Source organism: Elgaria multicarinata, chromosome 11, assembly GCF_023053635.1.
Source record: "Elgaria multicarinata webbii isolate HBS135686 ecotype San Diego chromosome 11, rElgMul1.1.pri, whole genome shotgun sequence".
Classification (NCBI taxonomy): Eukaryota; Metazoa; Chordata; class Lepidosauria; order Squamata; family Anguidae; genus Elgaria; species Elgaria multicarinata.
Window position 1 is genome coordinate 7,218,248 of NC_086181.1, and position 16,374 is coordinate 7,234,621.

The following is a 16,374-nucleotide window of genomic DNA, read 5'->3' on the forward strand; positions in this document are numbered from 1 at the left end:
CTGTTTTTATCTGGTTGAGCTTTTATATTGTATTTTATATTGTGGTTTTATACTGTTGTTTTATACTTGAATTGTCTTAATTTTGTAAACCGCCCAAAGAGCTTCGGCTATTGGGCGGTATAGAAATGCAATAAATAAATAAATAAATAAATAAATATGTAAGTAGCCTTCAGCACTGACCACCATCTGGATTCAAAAGAGCACCAACGGATGGAGTATTAGACTTAGAGTATGAAACTTGAAATTAAGACCCCGAGTTCAAATCCAAATCAGCCACAGTCTAAGTACTATTGCAGGCAATCAGGAAGGGCATGTAGTGCAGCCTTTAATTGCAGTACACCATCATAGGGTGCTTCCAGACAGAGTTTCAGGGTTTTACCCTTAAAAGCAGCCTAAAAATAATTTTAAATGCATAAATTAAATACAGTTCTTCTAGTGTTTCCATTCAAAAGCCATTGTGCAGCTATTCAGTCTTTTCCTGTTTAACCGTCTTTTTTCTGGTAAGAAAACACACACAGAAAAAGCACTGGGAAAACACAGGACAGTTACAAATTGAAGATGATGTCATCTGGACCCCCTGTAAAATTCTGTGAATGAGGCAAGATGATTGCACAGTAAAAGCCTTGACTGGAAGCACCCTTAGGTTGCTCGGCTAGAAAGGCAGAACTATGTATCATCAGCGCCATAAGGTTACTGCCCAAAACAGCAACCCAGTGTTGAGTTTTCTCTTTGCAATTCATACTTCAACTTGCCTTGTGTTCTTACCTTATTATGCTATGTGTTACTCCATGCTTGAGCCACATATTGGCTGCTTCTGGCAGGGAAACACTCTATGTAATAAGGTTAGGAGGCAAGGTGAAATGAACTATACATCACAGAGGCAGATAAGGAAGTCAACACAGGTCTTCAGTTTTCAGCCCCTTTTTTCTGATAATTTGTTTTGTGCTCAGCATTCTCCTTGACATGCTAGTTTTCTGTGTGCAGGGTGAGTTGAACTAAGGGCCCATTCAAACACATGTGCTCTGAAATGAGGGCAGTGTTAGGGTGACCATATGAAAAGGAGGACAGGGCTCCTGTATCTTTAACAGTTGCATAGAAAAGGGAATTTCAGTAGGTGTCATTTGTATATATGGAGAACCTGGTGAAATTCCTTCTTCATCACAACAGTTAAAGTGCAGGAGCTATACTAGAGTGACCAGATTTAAACAAGGGCAGGGCACCTCCAGCTTTAACTGTTGTGATGAAGAGGAAATTTCACCAGGTTCCCCATGTATACAAAATACACCTGCTGAAATTCCCTTTTCTATGCAACTGTAAAAGATACAGGAGCCCTGTCCTCCTTTTCATATGGGCACCCTAGTGTTATGAGCTGTTCTTGGATGTTTGGATCAGCTTTCAGAAAGGGAGAGAGATTTTATTCAGCTCACTAGGCCTTGGCCTCCACTGTTCACTTTAGGTTGCAGGTGGCAGCTCACATGACTGAACAAAAGATCCCTGCATAATAGAAAATTAGCGTAACAGAGAGAAGACTAGGCTAGAATTCTTCTCTCTGTCATCTAGTTTTCTGTGTAGAAGGGTTTTGTTGTATGGAGGAAACAATGGGAGCCCCTCACCCCTTTGCCGGCTGAACTAGTACAGCCCAGACACAGGTTTATGATCTCAATGTGAACTAGGCCTTAGTCTTAACATCTTCCCTCTCTCTTCATCCTTGTTAACTTTGAAAAGGATTGATGAAAGCAGTGGAGGCTGGTTGGCTGCATTGTCAGTGGGGTGGTAAATTCGCTCTGGGTTTCAGTCGGAACTAGTCAGAACTCTAAGGAGTTATCCAAGGCAACTCTTTTAGAGTCCTGACTGGTTCTGACTGAAACCTAGAGTGGACTCACCGCCCCACTGACATCAGAGCCATCAAACTCCACTGGATGACAGAAAGGAACTCATTTTAATGGGACGGATAGTGTCATGATTGTTGGGCAAGGGGGATCCTTGCTTTCACTCCAGGCCCGGAGAGGGCAGACTGGATATTGACTTTCTCTCTCACATCCTTGTTTGTAGCTGGAATTTGTGGACTATGTGTTCCACGGGGAACGTGGCCGACGGGAAACGGCCAACCTGGAGTTGCTGCTGCAGCGTTGCAGCGAAGTTCAGCACTGGGTGGCCACCGAGGTGTTGCTCTGCGAGTCACTGGGGAAGCGGGCCCACCTGCTCAGGAAGTTCATCAAGGTTGCAGCTGTGTGAGTGGCATGCCTTCTTCCCACTGTGGGTCAGGGTGGACATATACCAAGGGTTAGCTCTAAAGCGAGGATGGGCAACTTCAGGTGGTCTGGGGACCAGTTTCAAGCCCCTCAACTTCCCCAGGCATAGGGCCGACACTCCTGCTTCTGCAGCAGCAATAAATAAATAAATAAATCACTGATTTGCCATCTAAATTTGGCAGCAAACTGTTATGGAGACTCAAATGGGCCAGATTTAGCTTGAAAAGCAAATCTAGAACTTTTGAAGTTTTGTAGTAGTTTGCTGCCAAATTTCGGTGGCAAATCTCTGGTGGTTTGTGGTTTTTTCCCACTGCTCTGTGGAATTTCATCAGTACGGGGTGGCAGCAGCAGGACCTGCATATTGCCCACTCCTGGCTTAAGGACTTATCACCATTCTAACAGCGTGGATTGAATTCAGTCTTCTGTAGCTTCTCTTTTACAGAATTTATTCTGTAATGTTCACAAATTTGCCCAGTTTATTATGATTTCATTAGTTATGGGGGTGCTTAAGGAGCTGTACAGGATGTTGGAGCCCTGACATCAGAACTCTTATTCACTTGCACATTTTGCTGTCTGAGATTTGAGTGGGAATTGCCTATGCATTTTGAAGCAAACGTTAACCATAGGGACTAGGGACTTGTTTTCCTAAAAATGAATGCTGACATTCTCAGGGCGCTGAATTCTGCATCCACTATCACATGCTGTGCTTTTTCTGTACTCTTACAGAATCATATCTTGCACACACCATACAACTTCGTAGCCTCTGTCCAACAGTGGAAACTGTTGCTGTGCTGAGCTTCTACAGCTACTTTAAAACCTAAGAAGGCAGGGTTGTGATGGTTGTGGTAAATAGGGTGACCATATGAAAAGGAGGACAGGGCTCTTGTATCTTTAATAGTTGTATTGAAAAGGGAATTTCAGCAGGTGTCATTTGTATGCATGCAGCACTTAGTGAAATATCTGCTTCATCACAACAGTTAAAGCTGCAGGAGCCCTGCCCTCTTGACCAGTTACAAAAGAGGGCAGGGCTCTTGCAGTTTTTCAGATGTCCAGTACAGGCCATGTATTGAATCTACCACCAAAGAATGTGTGCTTTACTTGCATGGAGTTCCTGTTTTAAAACCCTCAATTTTTTAGTTGAATGTGACTGGGGCTACATAAATATTTTCTCTTTGTATGGAAGGTCATGTTCTTTTGAGCAAAGCTTTTTCACACACACACACATACACACACACTATAGGGTACATCCTTTCGCAGAAACCCAGATCAGTAAGCTTGCCACCTTTTTTCCTATGGCTTTAAGAACTGCATGTCAGGCAGAGATCCAACATATGCAGCTTTTGCCAGCATGGAGATGCAATGATGGGGAAAATTTCACTTGCTGAATTTCTGCCTATTACACAGTAATGCAAAGCATAGATTCCCTGACAAGGTGTTAACCCTACTGTAGCAATTTGAACAACAAAATGAAAAAAAAACTTGTTCTTTAAGCATAGCTTAATTTTTTTAAAAAAGGCATGGGAGCTGCCATCATTTACATCCCCACATTTTACTTGATTTTCAAGCCGAGAAAGCTGTTGTCTAGCAGCATATTTCTCCCCTGTATGTTCAGTGAGGTTATTTCATTTGAGAGCTGCCAGAGAGGGGGAAAGAATGATCGCTCGCTCCACGTTATAGTAAGGATAAGGCTGCATTTCCTTCCCTTCCCATCACTGTCCCCATAAATATGGATGTACTAACATCTTCAGGTTAGAAGATTTTCTCATAGCCAGGCTTACCAAGATGTCTTTGTGAAACCCTGCAGATCCATTGCCAGTTAAGGGAGTCCTTCTGGACTAGCTATTTATCTTGGAATTGGCATCCTTTGTTCATTCAGTTTTTATAGAGAAGCCAGACAATGTCACTGCCAGCCCATTGCATTCTAGTGTCTTCTATGTTGTCCTCTTGCCTTTTTAAAGATGTATTTTTTTCATTTAAAACACAATTGTAGTGCTAGTTTGCCCAGGTTGGAAGTGCAAAGAATAATCAAGGTTTTTCAGGACTATTGTCCCTTTAATTAGAATGTTTCTTCTCTGGAAACAATAGCTTATTCTGCCTCTTATCACTTCCTATTCTGCACTCCCCACATTACTGATTAATTCCCCCTTCATTTCCCCTTAATGTCAGCTCCTGCTCCCCATGAGAGTGGATTAATTACTTGTTTCCTCTCATTATGTGTTTTTTTCCTTTTCTTTTTGTTATAGCAAAGTAATACTATTTTGCAATAAAGCAGGTGGCAAGTGAGAGGAAATTAGTAATTAACCCATCAATCTGCATGGTGAAGACGACATGGCTAATTAGGAAGCAGAGTTGGAAGCTGCAAAAAGGAAGCTTCTAATTATAGTTACAGGGGATCTGTGCTGAATTGGACTTAATATATGAGTAAATATAGAAGGATCTTAACCATGGGGATGAACTTTGTCATGTTATTTTAAGTGCCATGTGGAACCACTGTTTTAATTCTGCTTTCAGATGATTTCAGAAAAGCAATATCTTGGTAATGCTAAAAAGCTGTAGCCTGAAAAATTTAAATTTGATAGTGCAAATACAGATGAATTGGCCAAACTGCTTATAAGGAGGGGTGGACAGTTTCCCCCCTGTTTGGACTTGATTATGTAGATTAAAATACATTTGCATAGTTTTGTTTTCAGTTTTGCAGTATTGTAATCTGATATCTCAAGGAAAGTGTTTCAAATCCCTGAAAAGGGAAATGTCTTGTTATGATATACAATTATTTGCAAAGTGGCTATTGGAAACACTCTTTCTGCTGAGTTAGATTACCAGACTACAGCCTCAGAAGTCAGAGGAATGTGGGGCTGAACAGGAATCCCAGAGAATGGAACTGGGCATCAGGGTCTTGTAAAAGAGAGGAAATTACAGTAATAGTAATGCAAATTTTCTTTGTCTAAATAATTTATTCATGTAGTAGAATTCATCTTGTCTTGGTGAAGATTTTTGATTTTATTCATTCTGGTTAGCACAGTCATGGCTATGTCCTTCCCCCAAGTTCAGTGTGTACCATGCCTCCTCAGGGTAGTGCCTGTCAAAGCAGGGGGCGGAGCCTGGTGGCCCTTGGTTAATAATAATGCTCTGTCTCCATGGGCTTCAGCTGCTGCAGAAAAATGGTAACGCACAGCTTCACCGGAAGGTTGGTGACCTGATCTTCCCACTCTGCACTGTATAGTTTGCTTCTGGCCAACTTCTAGGTGTGTGTGAATCTGCCCTGAAATGTTCACTTTTGTAAAATAAGAAAGCAAGCATACTGAGGCAGCCTGAAGTCTGTGCCAGATATGAGCCTTTGTACATTGAAATTGCTCCCTTTTCTAGTTTTTCATCGTTGCTCCACTCTTGTTTCCTTCAGCCCCTGGTAGTTCCTTTCTGCCTCTCTCCAGCATGCTCAGTCTGGCTCCTTCGGCATTAAAGGCAACCTTGACACCTAGGTTGACTTTGATAACTCATGACAGCTGCGTTGCTGCTTGGGCTTCCTTCTCAGCTTTTTCTTTTTTCTTTTTAAATTTTATTTATTTTCATGGTTCTGGTTACATAGGTCAAATAATACATCACATATGTACATTCGGAATCAATACATATACTTATTCCCGCCTGGGTTTAAAATGATTTAACATTAATTAATTTAATTCAATTTAGGGTGCCCCAGAACTAAATCTCTTTACCCGGTTTTAAACATTTGCAGGGATACTGCAGCAGAAAGGCTTGGAGGGCTGGAGTGGGAAGCTGACATGACATGTACCTAGAAGCTGGTTGTGGGAGGTGTTCTGGCCTTGAATACTACTAATCAGCAGTACTCGGACTACAGTGTAGATCAGTGGTTCCCAAACTTTTTCAGGTCACCGCCCCCTTGGTTCCACAAACTCATGCCCAGTGCCCCCTACCCTACGCTATAAAAATCATTATTCAGAATAGCGGTTTTCAACGACCCACTAAGGAAGATAATAACAATAAAATTCAAAACAGTTACAATTAATTGAATATTTATTCAAAATCCAAAGCACCCACCGCAGACTTGCCGAGGGAGCGAGGGAAAAGAGAGCCAACGCCTCTGTTTTGCAGCCAGCATGGCAGGGCACACCAAGCAGGGTTTGTCTCTTCATTAGCATTTTGGTGCTTTTGAAACATTTCAATTCACCATTAAAAGGACTCTTCTTAAACGGTATTACTACATGTGTGGATTCTTCCCCTATATGGCTTGGGACCAAACTACCTTCTCCCATAAAAATGTCCCTGGGTTTTAAGACCTTCTGGAGAGGCGCTTCTCGGAAAAGACCACCTCGAGTGCCCCCCTGCTGCCCCTTTGCCTCTTAGCGCCCCCCTGCCACCCCCTTGCCTCTTAACGCCCCCCCCGATGCAATCCCACCACCCCCAAGGGGGCAGTACCCGCCCACTTTTGGAACCACTGGTGTATATAAAGGGTACTTGCCCCCCTCCCGGACAGTTTGCAATGGCCCCTTAGCTGCAGAGAGGGCTATGATTTGGCTTAAACGTGGTGGAAGTCAGGGGCTGGAGATGGTGGAATTCGTGAAGTATGTAATCCACGTCCACTGGGCAATCACTGGAGGTAACAGGAACTGGCACAGAGATTTGGTTGCAACTTTTTTTTTCTGGTAGGGCTTTTAAAGTAGAATTTCACCAACTGTATTAGGGGAAAAGCTACACCTACAGCCCTCACTTGAAGGGCAGGAATGGTAAAATCAGTAGAAGCTTCACAAATTGGAGCTTTTTGCTGTCTTAATTCTTAACACACACACCTTTCTTTTCTCCCCGCAGATGTAAACAGAACCAGGACATGTTAACATTCTACGCTGTGGTTATAGGGCTGAACAACGCGCCTGTCAGCCGTTTGCGTCTCACCTGGGAGGTAAGAAGAGAAGGGGGAGCCTGATTTATGTGTACGTGTATATGCATGTTCAAGGTAGTACTGTGTGTAAACTCCCCCACCAAGATTCTGCAACTAAGCAGTTCCAGTTGTACAATCTGACAAAGGCTTTATTTATTTTAACATTGCAACATGCCAAACTTGCCAATAATAGGCTCTTGTGGCAGCCAACAAATATAAAACATGCTTAATATAATACACATCTTAAAACAATACAAAACACTAAAAGCAAAACCAGTTCTGCAAAGAAGACCAGAGATCCCATGTCACAACAATTGCTCTCATGAGAACCAGGAAAATGAGCTTCTCTGGCCAAGGAAGTCCAGGAAGAAGCTCTGCTCCTCATCACCATTCATCCCACCTTAGATGGCCATGGAACACAGAGCAGAGCTTCCACCAAAGATTTTGAAGTACCAGGAAGGACATCCCATCGAATTCAGTGGGACTTGATTCTGAGGCTACAAGCCAGGCACATTCCGCATATCTGTATAACAGGTTAAATTTTTAATAGCGCCCCCCCCCCCCCCATATGCTCATGTTTTGAGGTTGTTGTTTTTAATGATTTGGGAGAACAGGGGGAAAGATGGTAAAAGATGGTAAACGGTAACTGAAGGAAGCAAAGGGCATGGGGTTGCTTCCAGGTTTGTCTCCGCAATCTTATGGACTAGAAACATTCCACTTTTTAAAAAGAAGTTGAGACCCAGGGGCTGTCTTTATGGTGCTGCGTTGGCCCCGCCTCCCTCCCAAACCCCGTAGGGTGGTTTGGGAGGGAGGATTCCTGCACTGAGCAGGGGGTGGATTCCTGCATTGAGCAGGGGGTTGGACTCGATGGCCTTGTAGGCCCCTTCCAACTCTACGATTCTATGATTCCTGGGTTGGCGTCAGTTAATCCTGACGCCGAGGAGGGAGCACAGGGTTTCTGGGCAGCCAGAAACCCTCCACCCTTTTCCTAGTGGAAGGGGAACAAATTGTTATTTCATTTATTATTGTTGTATTTTTATTGCCAGGGAGGGAGAGAGATACTTGAGATATCTTCAGCCTCAGGTGCCTTGAGAGCTAGTCACAAGGGAGGAGAGTGAATGTGCTGTCATTTGCTGCTCCATCTGAGGCAGCAAAATGTCTTGGGCTACCCTGCCAACCAGTCTTCCAGAGTGGCTTACATTAGGCCAATAACAACAATAATTGAGGCAGTAAAAAGAGGCTATTTAAAGAAGTGGTAATGATGATAATTTACTGTTGCTTCCTCTCCTGCTCACAGAGCAGTTTGTTCTAATGGCTTCTGTGAGGGGAGGCGGCAAAGCCACAGCTGTGGAAAAGGCTTTGATGACCGCTTGCCTTGCTGGCGGCTGCTTCTTCTCCTGTTCACAGGGCATTGGGGAACGGAGGAGGGAAAACAGGTAATTCTTCCCGATAACCCACATCATCGAACATGGGTTGCTTCTACTCATCACTCTGGAATTGCTATCCTCAGTACACCGTTTTTATGGAGAATCCAGACAATGCCTTTGACAAATGGTTGCATTTCAGTGTTTTCTATGTAGCCATCCTGTCTTTGTTTCCAGATCTAATTTGTGGTGATTTTTTTTTTGGTAACAAAATGCAATTGTTCCTTGGTCCCCAAGAGGTTTGATTGGTACCAACTGTTTAAGCAACAGGACAGATAAATGGAATATTTTTCAGGGGTGTCTTTAATAAAAAGGTTCTGTACACAGGTTAAGGGAGCAATCCTGTAGCCCCTAGACAGAGTCTGGGGGTGGGGTATCATAGGATATTTTGGATTCCTGGATCTGAGGTAAAAGACAGCACCCTGGAATCCATGCTCCCCCACCCACCCTGCCGGTGCGGAGAGAACCACACCAGCTGCCTCTCTGAGGTCACAACTTCAGAGAGGAGATAAAAGGAGATTCGGGTGGTTGAGGAAGGAAGGGCACCAGAGAGGCTAACTTGCTCCATATCCTGAGGCCTCTCCAGTCTCCTTTGCAAAAAAAAGCCTATCAACTGGAATACAGAGCAAGAGGCAAGAATTTATTTATTTATTTATTTATTTATTTATTACATTTATATCCCACCTTTTTTCTTCCAAGGAACCCAAGGCAGCGTAACGTAATCCTCCTCTTCTCCATTTTATCCTCACAACAATAACCCTGTGAGGGAGGTTGGGCTGAGAGTGTGTGACTGGCCCAAAGTCACCCAGTAGGTTTCCATGGCCGAGTGGGGACTAGAAACCGGATCTCCCGACTTCCAGTCCAACACTTTAGCCACTACACCTAGGGTGACCATATTTTGGAAAGCAAAAAGGAGGACAATATGACTGCCCTCAAGGAAGCGTGCCCGCCCCAACATGCCCAGCCACCAAGGTGGGGCCATCTTGACATGACTGCCCCCCAAGGGGACTTGGTCATATGTCTAATTCTATACTTCCCTTTGCATAGATGTCAAGTATGAAAAACCAGAGAAGCCTCATTTTTCTGGAGGTCTCCGGGGTTTTCCAGGTTGTCTGGTCACGCTAACTACACCACACTGGAATTGCCCCGCCGCACCTCCCAGTCTGCATAAGATTGCACCCGTAGCCCAGCTAATTGCATACTGTTGAGCACGGTTAGGCAACTACTGGTTATTAGTCTCCTAATTGCCCTTTGAATGGCCTCTCTTTCAGCACAATCCTACACATGTCTACTCAGAGGAAAGCCCCGTTGCAATAAATGGAAGGTTACTTCCAGTCATGTGTGTATTGGATTAATTACCTATTGCCTTCCATTTTAATTTTGCTTTTTAAAAAAATTAAAGAAAAAATGAGAGGAAATTGAGAATTTAAAAGTCCCCTTCTCAGAAACAGAAACTGATCATAAGGGGCAATTAAGAGAGGCTGTTCCTCAGTAAAACCCTGGCCATGCTCAACAGGAAGCAATAAAACCTGCAAACAAATCGCACTGGAATGGATCTTTGCTGAAAGAGGCTTACTTTTTAGTAAACATTGTAGAAGGATCTTGGCTATGGGGATGTTACAATACTATATTAAGTGCTGTGTGGAACCACTATTTTAATCTCCCCCTGCCCCAAGAAATTGTGAAATAGCAATGCTTCAATGGCACAAATAGGTTCTAATTATGGAAGCAACTATGCTTTTTATACTTTTTGAAAATGAGTTTTAAAAATCCCTATTAACAACAAATAAAAATGAGAAATTGAAATTTCCAGAATTCATGCTAGATCGTAACAAGACATGGATATGTAAAACATTTGCAGCTCTGATGTTTGTGTATGTACATTAGATTCAGTTTCTGGAGAACTCCTTTATGCATTGTCTGTCTGTCTGTCTCATGTATTCTTTCTCACTTACATCCACCCACACGCCTTCCTTCACTGTGTTTTAAGCCCTTTTGCAATAGCCATCTTTCCTGTTTACCAGGAGTTGCGGGTACACATATTTTATGAAAGCCTTTTTTCATTTGTTGTGCTCCTCCCTATAATTTTGCATAATCTCTGCTGTTAAACTGGGTCATCACTGAACAGGGAGATAAACAAGGAGCATCCAGGCTTCTGAAAGTAACATGATTCTCTCCTGAGGAACGATTACAATGGCGGATATATGGGAGGGCTTCAGCACAGGGTGCTTGGCCCTCTTGGCCGAAACAGCCTTGAGTTAGCTGGATCTGGGTCCTTGGGCCTCACCCCATGTATTGCATCACACTTTCAAACATCACCTGAAAGAAGCACGGGCAGTGACTTTGCTCCTGGCCATGGCTCGAGGTGCAGGCTGTTTTTTTAACAGTCTAATTTTATGTAGGTTTACTCAGAAGTAAGTTTAATGGATTTCAGTTCCGAGTAAGTGTGGCTAGGATTGTGACCTTTAAATTCCCAATGAATTTGGCCCACCGTGCCTCAGGGAGTGCCTTCTCCTATACATACCTGCCTGTGTTTGAAGATCTCAATGGCTATTAGTCCTGATGGCTATGTGCTACGTCCAGTATCTGAGGCAGTAAGCCTATATACACCAGTTGCTGGGGAACATGGACAGGAGGGTGTTGTTGCATTTGTGTCCTGCTTGTGGGTCCCTGATCAATAGCTGGTTAGCCACTGTGTGAACAGAGTGCTGGAGTAGATGGGTCTTCTTATTTTGCATGATTTTGAAATAGGTTACACTTTTGCCTAGAGGCTATTTGTTACATTTATACCCCGCCTTTTCTCCAAGGAGCTTCCTCCTCACAACAGCCCTTTGAGGTAGGTTAGGCTGAGAGTCAGTCAATTGGTCCACACAATCAAAAGAGTCCACCGTGGATTCTTGAAGACATGGTGGGTTCTAGTGTGTATCAGGCAGGATTTGCATATTCAACGCCTATCATGTGAACCTGGGGACTATGGGTTATTAAAGGGTTAAACAACCCTTGCATAACATATGGTCTGTTGTTGGGTTATACAAGAGTTGTTTGACCCTCACTTAGCCTATGGACTCTGGGCAGGACATGACAAGCTGCAGGCGGGAGTTGAATATGCAAATCCTGCCTGGCATGCACCGCAGCCCACTGTGGCTTAAACAGACCACAATGGGCTGTTTTGATTGTGTGAATCAGCTTGTTATGTCTCTGAATGCCAAATGATTCTGGGGACAAACTACAGGGGAAAGCCATCACATGCATACCCTGGTTGAGGCCTTCAAGAGGTATTAGATACACCGTGTTGGACTCTATGAATCTTGATAGATCCAGCAAGGCTATTCTTATATTCTTCTGGATTATGCTCAAATTTGTTTCATTATTATGGTGTGATTTTTAAAATTATGTTTATACTTGGTAAGCCACCTTGGCTGCTTTTTTAAGTGGAGAAGCAGTGTGGAAAGTGTTAAAGCAGGTTTTCAAATTTAAAAATCTGACAAGAGTTCAAAACACATTTCACGATAGAGCAATCCTGGGTTTCCTTTTCTATGAACTGAACCTGCCACACCCTTGGGTGTCGAGGGCAGTGCCAGTTGTTGGACAAGTAATTGCACAAGAGATCTTACTCAGAAACAAGCTGTGCAGTGGGGTTAGCCAAGCACCAACACCTAGGGTGACTCACTGCACAAGGTAAATCCTGCTTGGCATATTTTGCTGGGTTGGTTCATCCATCCCAAAACAAGCAAAGAGGTTACCACCGGGCAGAAAGAGATGCTCTTCTATCATATATGCAACTCTTCTTATACGTACTGCTGGTGAATATTTGGAGGTGTATGGAATACACCGAAATCTTAGGACGTTGTTAGCTTAACCTGCAGAGGCCATAACCAGCTGTCTACCCAATTCTAGACAGGTTGGAGTGCAGGTTTTCCAACCTCAAGTCCTTGCTGTCTGGTACTAGAACTGGAATTTTGGACCTGAGTCAGAGCTGAAGGTAACTGTTCTGTTAACCAGACAAAGACAGACGGCCAGGCTCCAAGTATTTTGACCAGGTTACCCAGTCTATAGGCTTCATATTGCACGTGCCTGTTCCCTTCAGTATCTGGAGAGGGCTGTGAGCCCTGATTACCCACGGTTCTAGCTAGTTTTGTAGGCTGCATTCCAGCTTCAGTACCAGACGTTAGTTGTTTCAAACTCTGGAGTCCCAGATAAAGAGACGGCTTTGAAATCACCCTGCCAAACTAGCTGCTTTAAAATGGAAGGGCATTTTAATTAAAATTAGTATTAGCCCACCAAATTAATTGAATTGAATTTGAAATATTGGTAGTTTGTGGTTCCATTCACATGTGACAAATGCATACTTAACTGTGTGCATGTAGCAAAACATAAATATATATGTTTGTTGCATGTGGTTCAACCATATGGGTAATTTATGCTATTTCTTGCACAATAATTCTTGTCTTGCCTAAAGTGGCTCAAGAAAAAATCCTATATCCTACTATGAAGTTCAGTTGTGTTTATTTCCATTTCAGTATGCACATAATTGCAGTCATGCAGCATGATCCTATACATGTTTAGTTACACTGAATTCAGTGGGACATGCTCCCATGCAAGTGTACATAAGATTACAGCATCAATTATTAAAGTGGTTAGTGGAAACAATACCAGGAACTCTCCTAATGGTAAATACTTAGGGCTGATATTGCCATTTGAAAGACCTGGGGGGCAATTGGTTGGGGAGGATACAAATACATGTAATGGTGGCCCAGTTGCCTTTGCGGGGTGGGCGTGAAAATTTGCTTTTGAAGGATAGAATTGTAAGTGGAGAGGTGGCAGGAAGAATGGGGTAAACCCTTTTTTCCTTAGGTTTCCTCTGCTCGAGATGACTCTGTCCCAGCTAATTTTCCTCTTGCAGAATTTCAAAAGGGTGTCTTTTCTTATACCTAGTACTTGGAACTTGGGATGGGTTGTGTTGAGTTTGAGATTACATTTCAAATGAAATCTATGTCACTGGGGGAATGAGTATGAAGTTTTAATTTGGTATGGTTTGGTCCCATGCATCCAGTTGCCCAGTTCTGGGCTCGGGCACTTGTGACACTCATTACTCATGTTCCTCATGCAAAATTCTTTATTTGTGGTCATGGCAATTGGAAGAGGAGATGGCGGAAAATATGCCTTCCTCCTCCATACATTGTAGCCTTCCCAGATTATGTTTGGCAAAAATTTAATAAATGCACATCTGCATGTTTTGGGGAACACATGGCAGCTCCCCAAATTTGTCCCACGTAAATTACACAAAGCAGAGTGCACAACTGATTCTTATCATTTTAAAACTTTTCTCTGTTTGAATATTTTTGCCTGTTTGTTTGTTTGTTTGTTTCCAGAAACTTCCAGGGAAATTTAAGAACCTGTTCCGGAAATTTGAAAACCTAACCGTAAGCCATTTGCAGTTCTTCTATAAATAAACTGGTGTAAAATAGTGGTTAAGAATATGAGACATGGGATGGTCTTTTGTGGGGATTCTGGATTCTGTGGTCTACCTCTCAGAACTCTCCTCTGTTTTCCTGTTGCTTTTTCTGTCTTTTTTTCTTTCCACACACACACAAAAACAGTTAAGGAAAAAAGACAGAATAGCTGCACATTGCCTTCTGATAGATAGTACTACGACCATCCTGTCTGGAAGCAGCCATGAGCTAGTAAATTCCCAGTTCAAATATCAGCTCAAACATGAATTTCCCCTCTGTCCTTAGGCAAATCAGAGCCCAGCGGCTTGTCTTGATGAAGGGTTTGTCCCTAGGGTGGAGTCAGAGTGGTGGCAGCAGCCACTGTGAAGCCACCCAGGGGCAAACCCCAGAATTCCTCTGAAAAAAGGAGGGCACTTACCCCGACCTTTTTGGTTGTGGAGGCGTGTCACAGCTGATGGCACCCCCTGATTGGTCGCCATCGACTGGACAGGGAAGGGGGCGGACCTCTGGGAGCGTAGCAGAGCCCCACGCGTCCCTGTAAATAAAATAAAAATAAAAATGTGGGAGTGGAGAGGAATGGGACCCCACATGTCCTGTAAATAAAAAAAATCGGGGGGAGAGGAACTGACCTGTCCCCCCCCCCCGGTGTTTTTTTTAATCTGTATCTGTGAAGATACAGATTTTAAAAAAATTAAAATGTGGGGGGTGGGGGAAGGAATGAGCAGCCAGTGGGAGATCAGAGGGAGGGGAGGTGGTTTGGGTGCCACCGGTCCCTCTCTTTGTCTGGCTGCCTCATTCCTCCCCATCGCCCCCCACCCCCAGTGCTCAGTGTGGCAGCGGCAACTCTACACTTGCGTTCCTTCCTCTGCAGATGCTGGGAAGGAGTGCAAATGTGGGAGCCGGAGGCCTCGCAGTGCCAACGAGCCTCCGTCAAGATGGGGGCCTGGTTTGCATGTAAAGGTGGCAAATCTTGGGTTAGTTCATCTTATCCCCCCCCCCCAACAATCAGGATAAAGCATGGGTCTTTTGCCCTTTGATAAGTTTGGGGGTGAAATAACCTCACCACCCTTCTGAATACAGTCATTTCCAAATGGTGTTCCTGGGCTTCCTCAATCAGAAGATTGGTAGTGGTGGACAGTTTCCCTCAAAGTGAGGCTCACAACCTCTGATCTTCCCTTGCAATGTGCAGCTATGGGAGATGATTGGGTAAGTTCTAGGTTGCAGTCTCAGTTTAGGTAGGGCAATGAGATCCAACGGGCCAAGCCAGTACCCTACATGAAATGAAGTGAGGGTCTAGAACATTACCCAGAATCCCCTGCAAGATGTAGAGGTTACTTCATAGACAAGTTGGTATGAAAAGGTTTCTTTGATGGTAGGAAGTATTGGAAATTGCTGCCCAAATGAATGAATGAGGCAGATGGGTTTTCCATCCCGAAGGTCACAGATAAAAATAAGTCTTGACTTTTCCCTCCTGCTTTTCCTTTAGTTTCCTGCCCTTTAGCTTGAAAGAAACCCTGTTTTCTAGCCTACGTGATGCCAGAAATGACTTTGAACAGTCTGAGCCCTATCAGGTTTTCTTCATCTTTCTTTTAAAAAAAAAAAAAAAACAGGTTTTAAAAAGCTGATCTGCTTGTTCGGCAATGTTTACTAACAGCGTTGTACAGAGTTGTTTTTTTCCAACGTTATGACTTTAGCCATCCTTTGGCAGCAGCAGCTGGTTTTCAATCTTCCTGCAACCCAAAAACAATTATGTCTTTTCCCCCTTTTGCATTGCAGGACCCCTGCAGGAATCATAAAAGCTATAGAGAAGTCCTCTCTAGGATGAAGCCCCCCATTATCCCTTTTGTGCCCCTCATCTTAAAAGGTGAGTGATGCCTGCTGTGGCCGGGATCCTTGCTCTCCTTGAACTGGGCTGTGTGGAAAGGTGTGTCTTGGGGCCTGTCTATATGGCGGCAGGTTGCTACTACAATGAGCTCAAACCCTACGCTTTCACTGCTCCTAGTCCCGATGCCGCAGCAAAAGCGTAGGGTTTCTGGCATCGGGCCCACGCCCTGTCCTTTGCCTGGGTAGATGGCGAGCGATCAGGGGTCGCCATTTGCCCAGCCATGCCTCCGCCGCAACTACGGAGTGAGGTTCGACAGTGGATACGCCGTACTAGCCTCGCTCCGGAGAAAAAAGTTGGGATAAGTCCCCGATTTTTGTTCTTTGGAGCTTCATGGGAAAGCCCCATGATGGCTTTGAGGTGGCTGCTGTGTCATATAATCACCGCAGTGCAGGCTTTTGGCGCATTTAGGCAGACTTTCTGTTGTTCTAATCTGGGCTTAATTGTAAACTGGGGGCATCTGGAATAA

The 16,374-nt window shown here is 43.9% G+C and overlaps 1 protein-coding gene across 1 annotated transcript in view; it reads left to right on the forward strand.

Moving 5' to 3' along the window:
• Window positions 1–16,374, forward strand: part of RAPGEFL1 (Rap guanine nucleotide exchange factor like 1) — a 74,347-nt gene that overhangs the window by 40,186 nt on the left and 17,787 nt on the right. Inside the window, exons 9-12 of the mRNA XM_063137742.1 lie at window positions 2,053–2,231; window positions 7,077–7,167; window positions 13,943–13,993; window positions 15,800–15,887. Of these exons, the coding sequence (XP_062993812.1) occupies window positions 2,053–2,231; window positions 7,077–7,167; window positions 13,943–13,993; window positions 15,800–15,887 (409 nt within the window). The remainder of the gene's footprint in view (window positions 1–2,052; window positions 2,232–7,076; window positions 7,168–13,942; window positions 13,994–15,799; window positions 15,888–16,374) is intronic.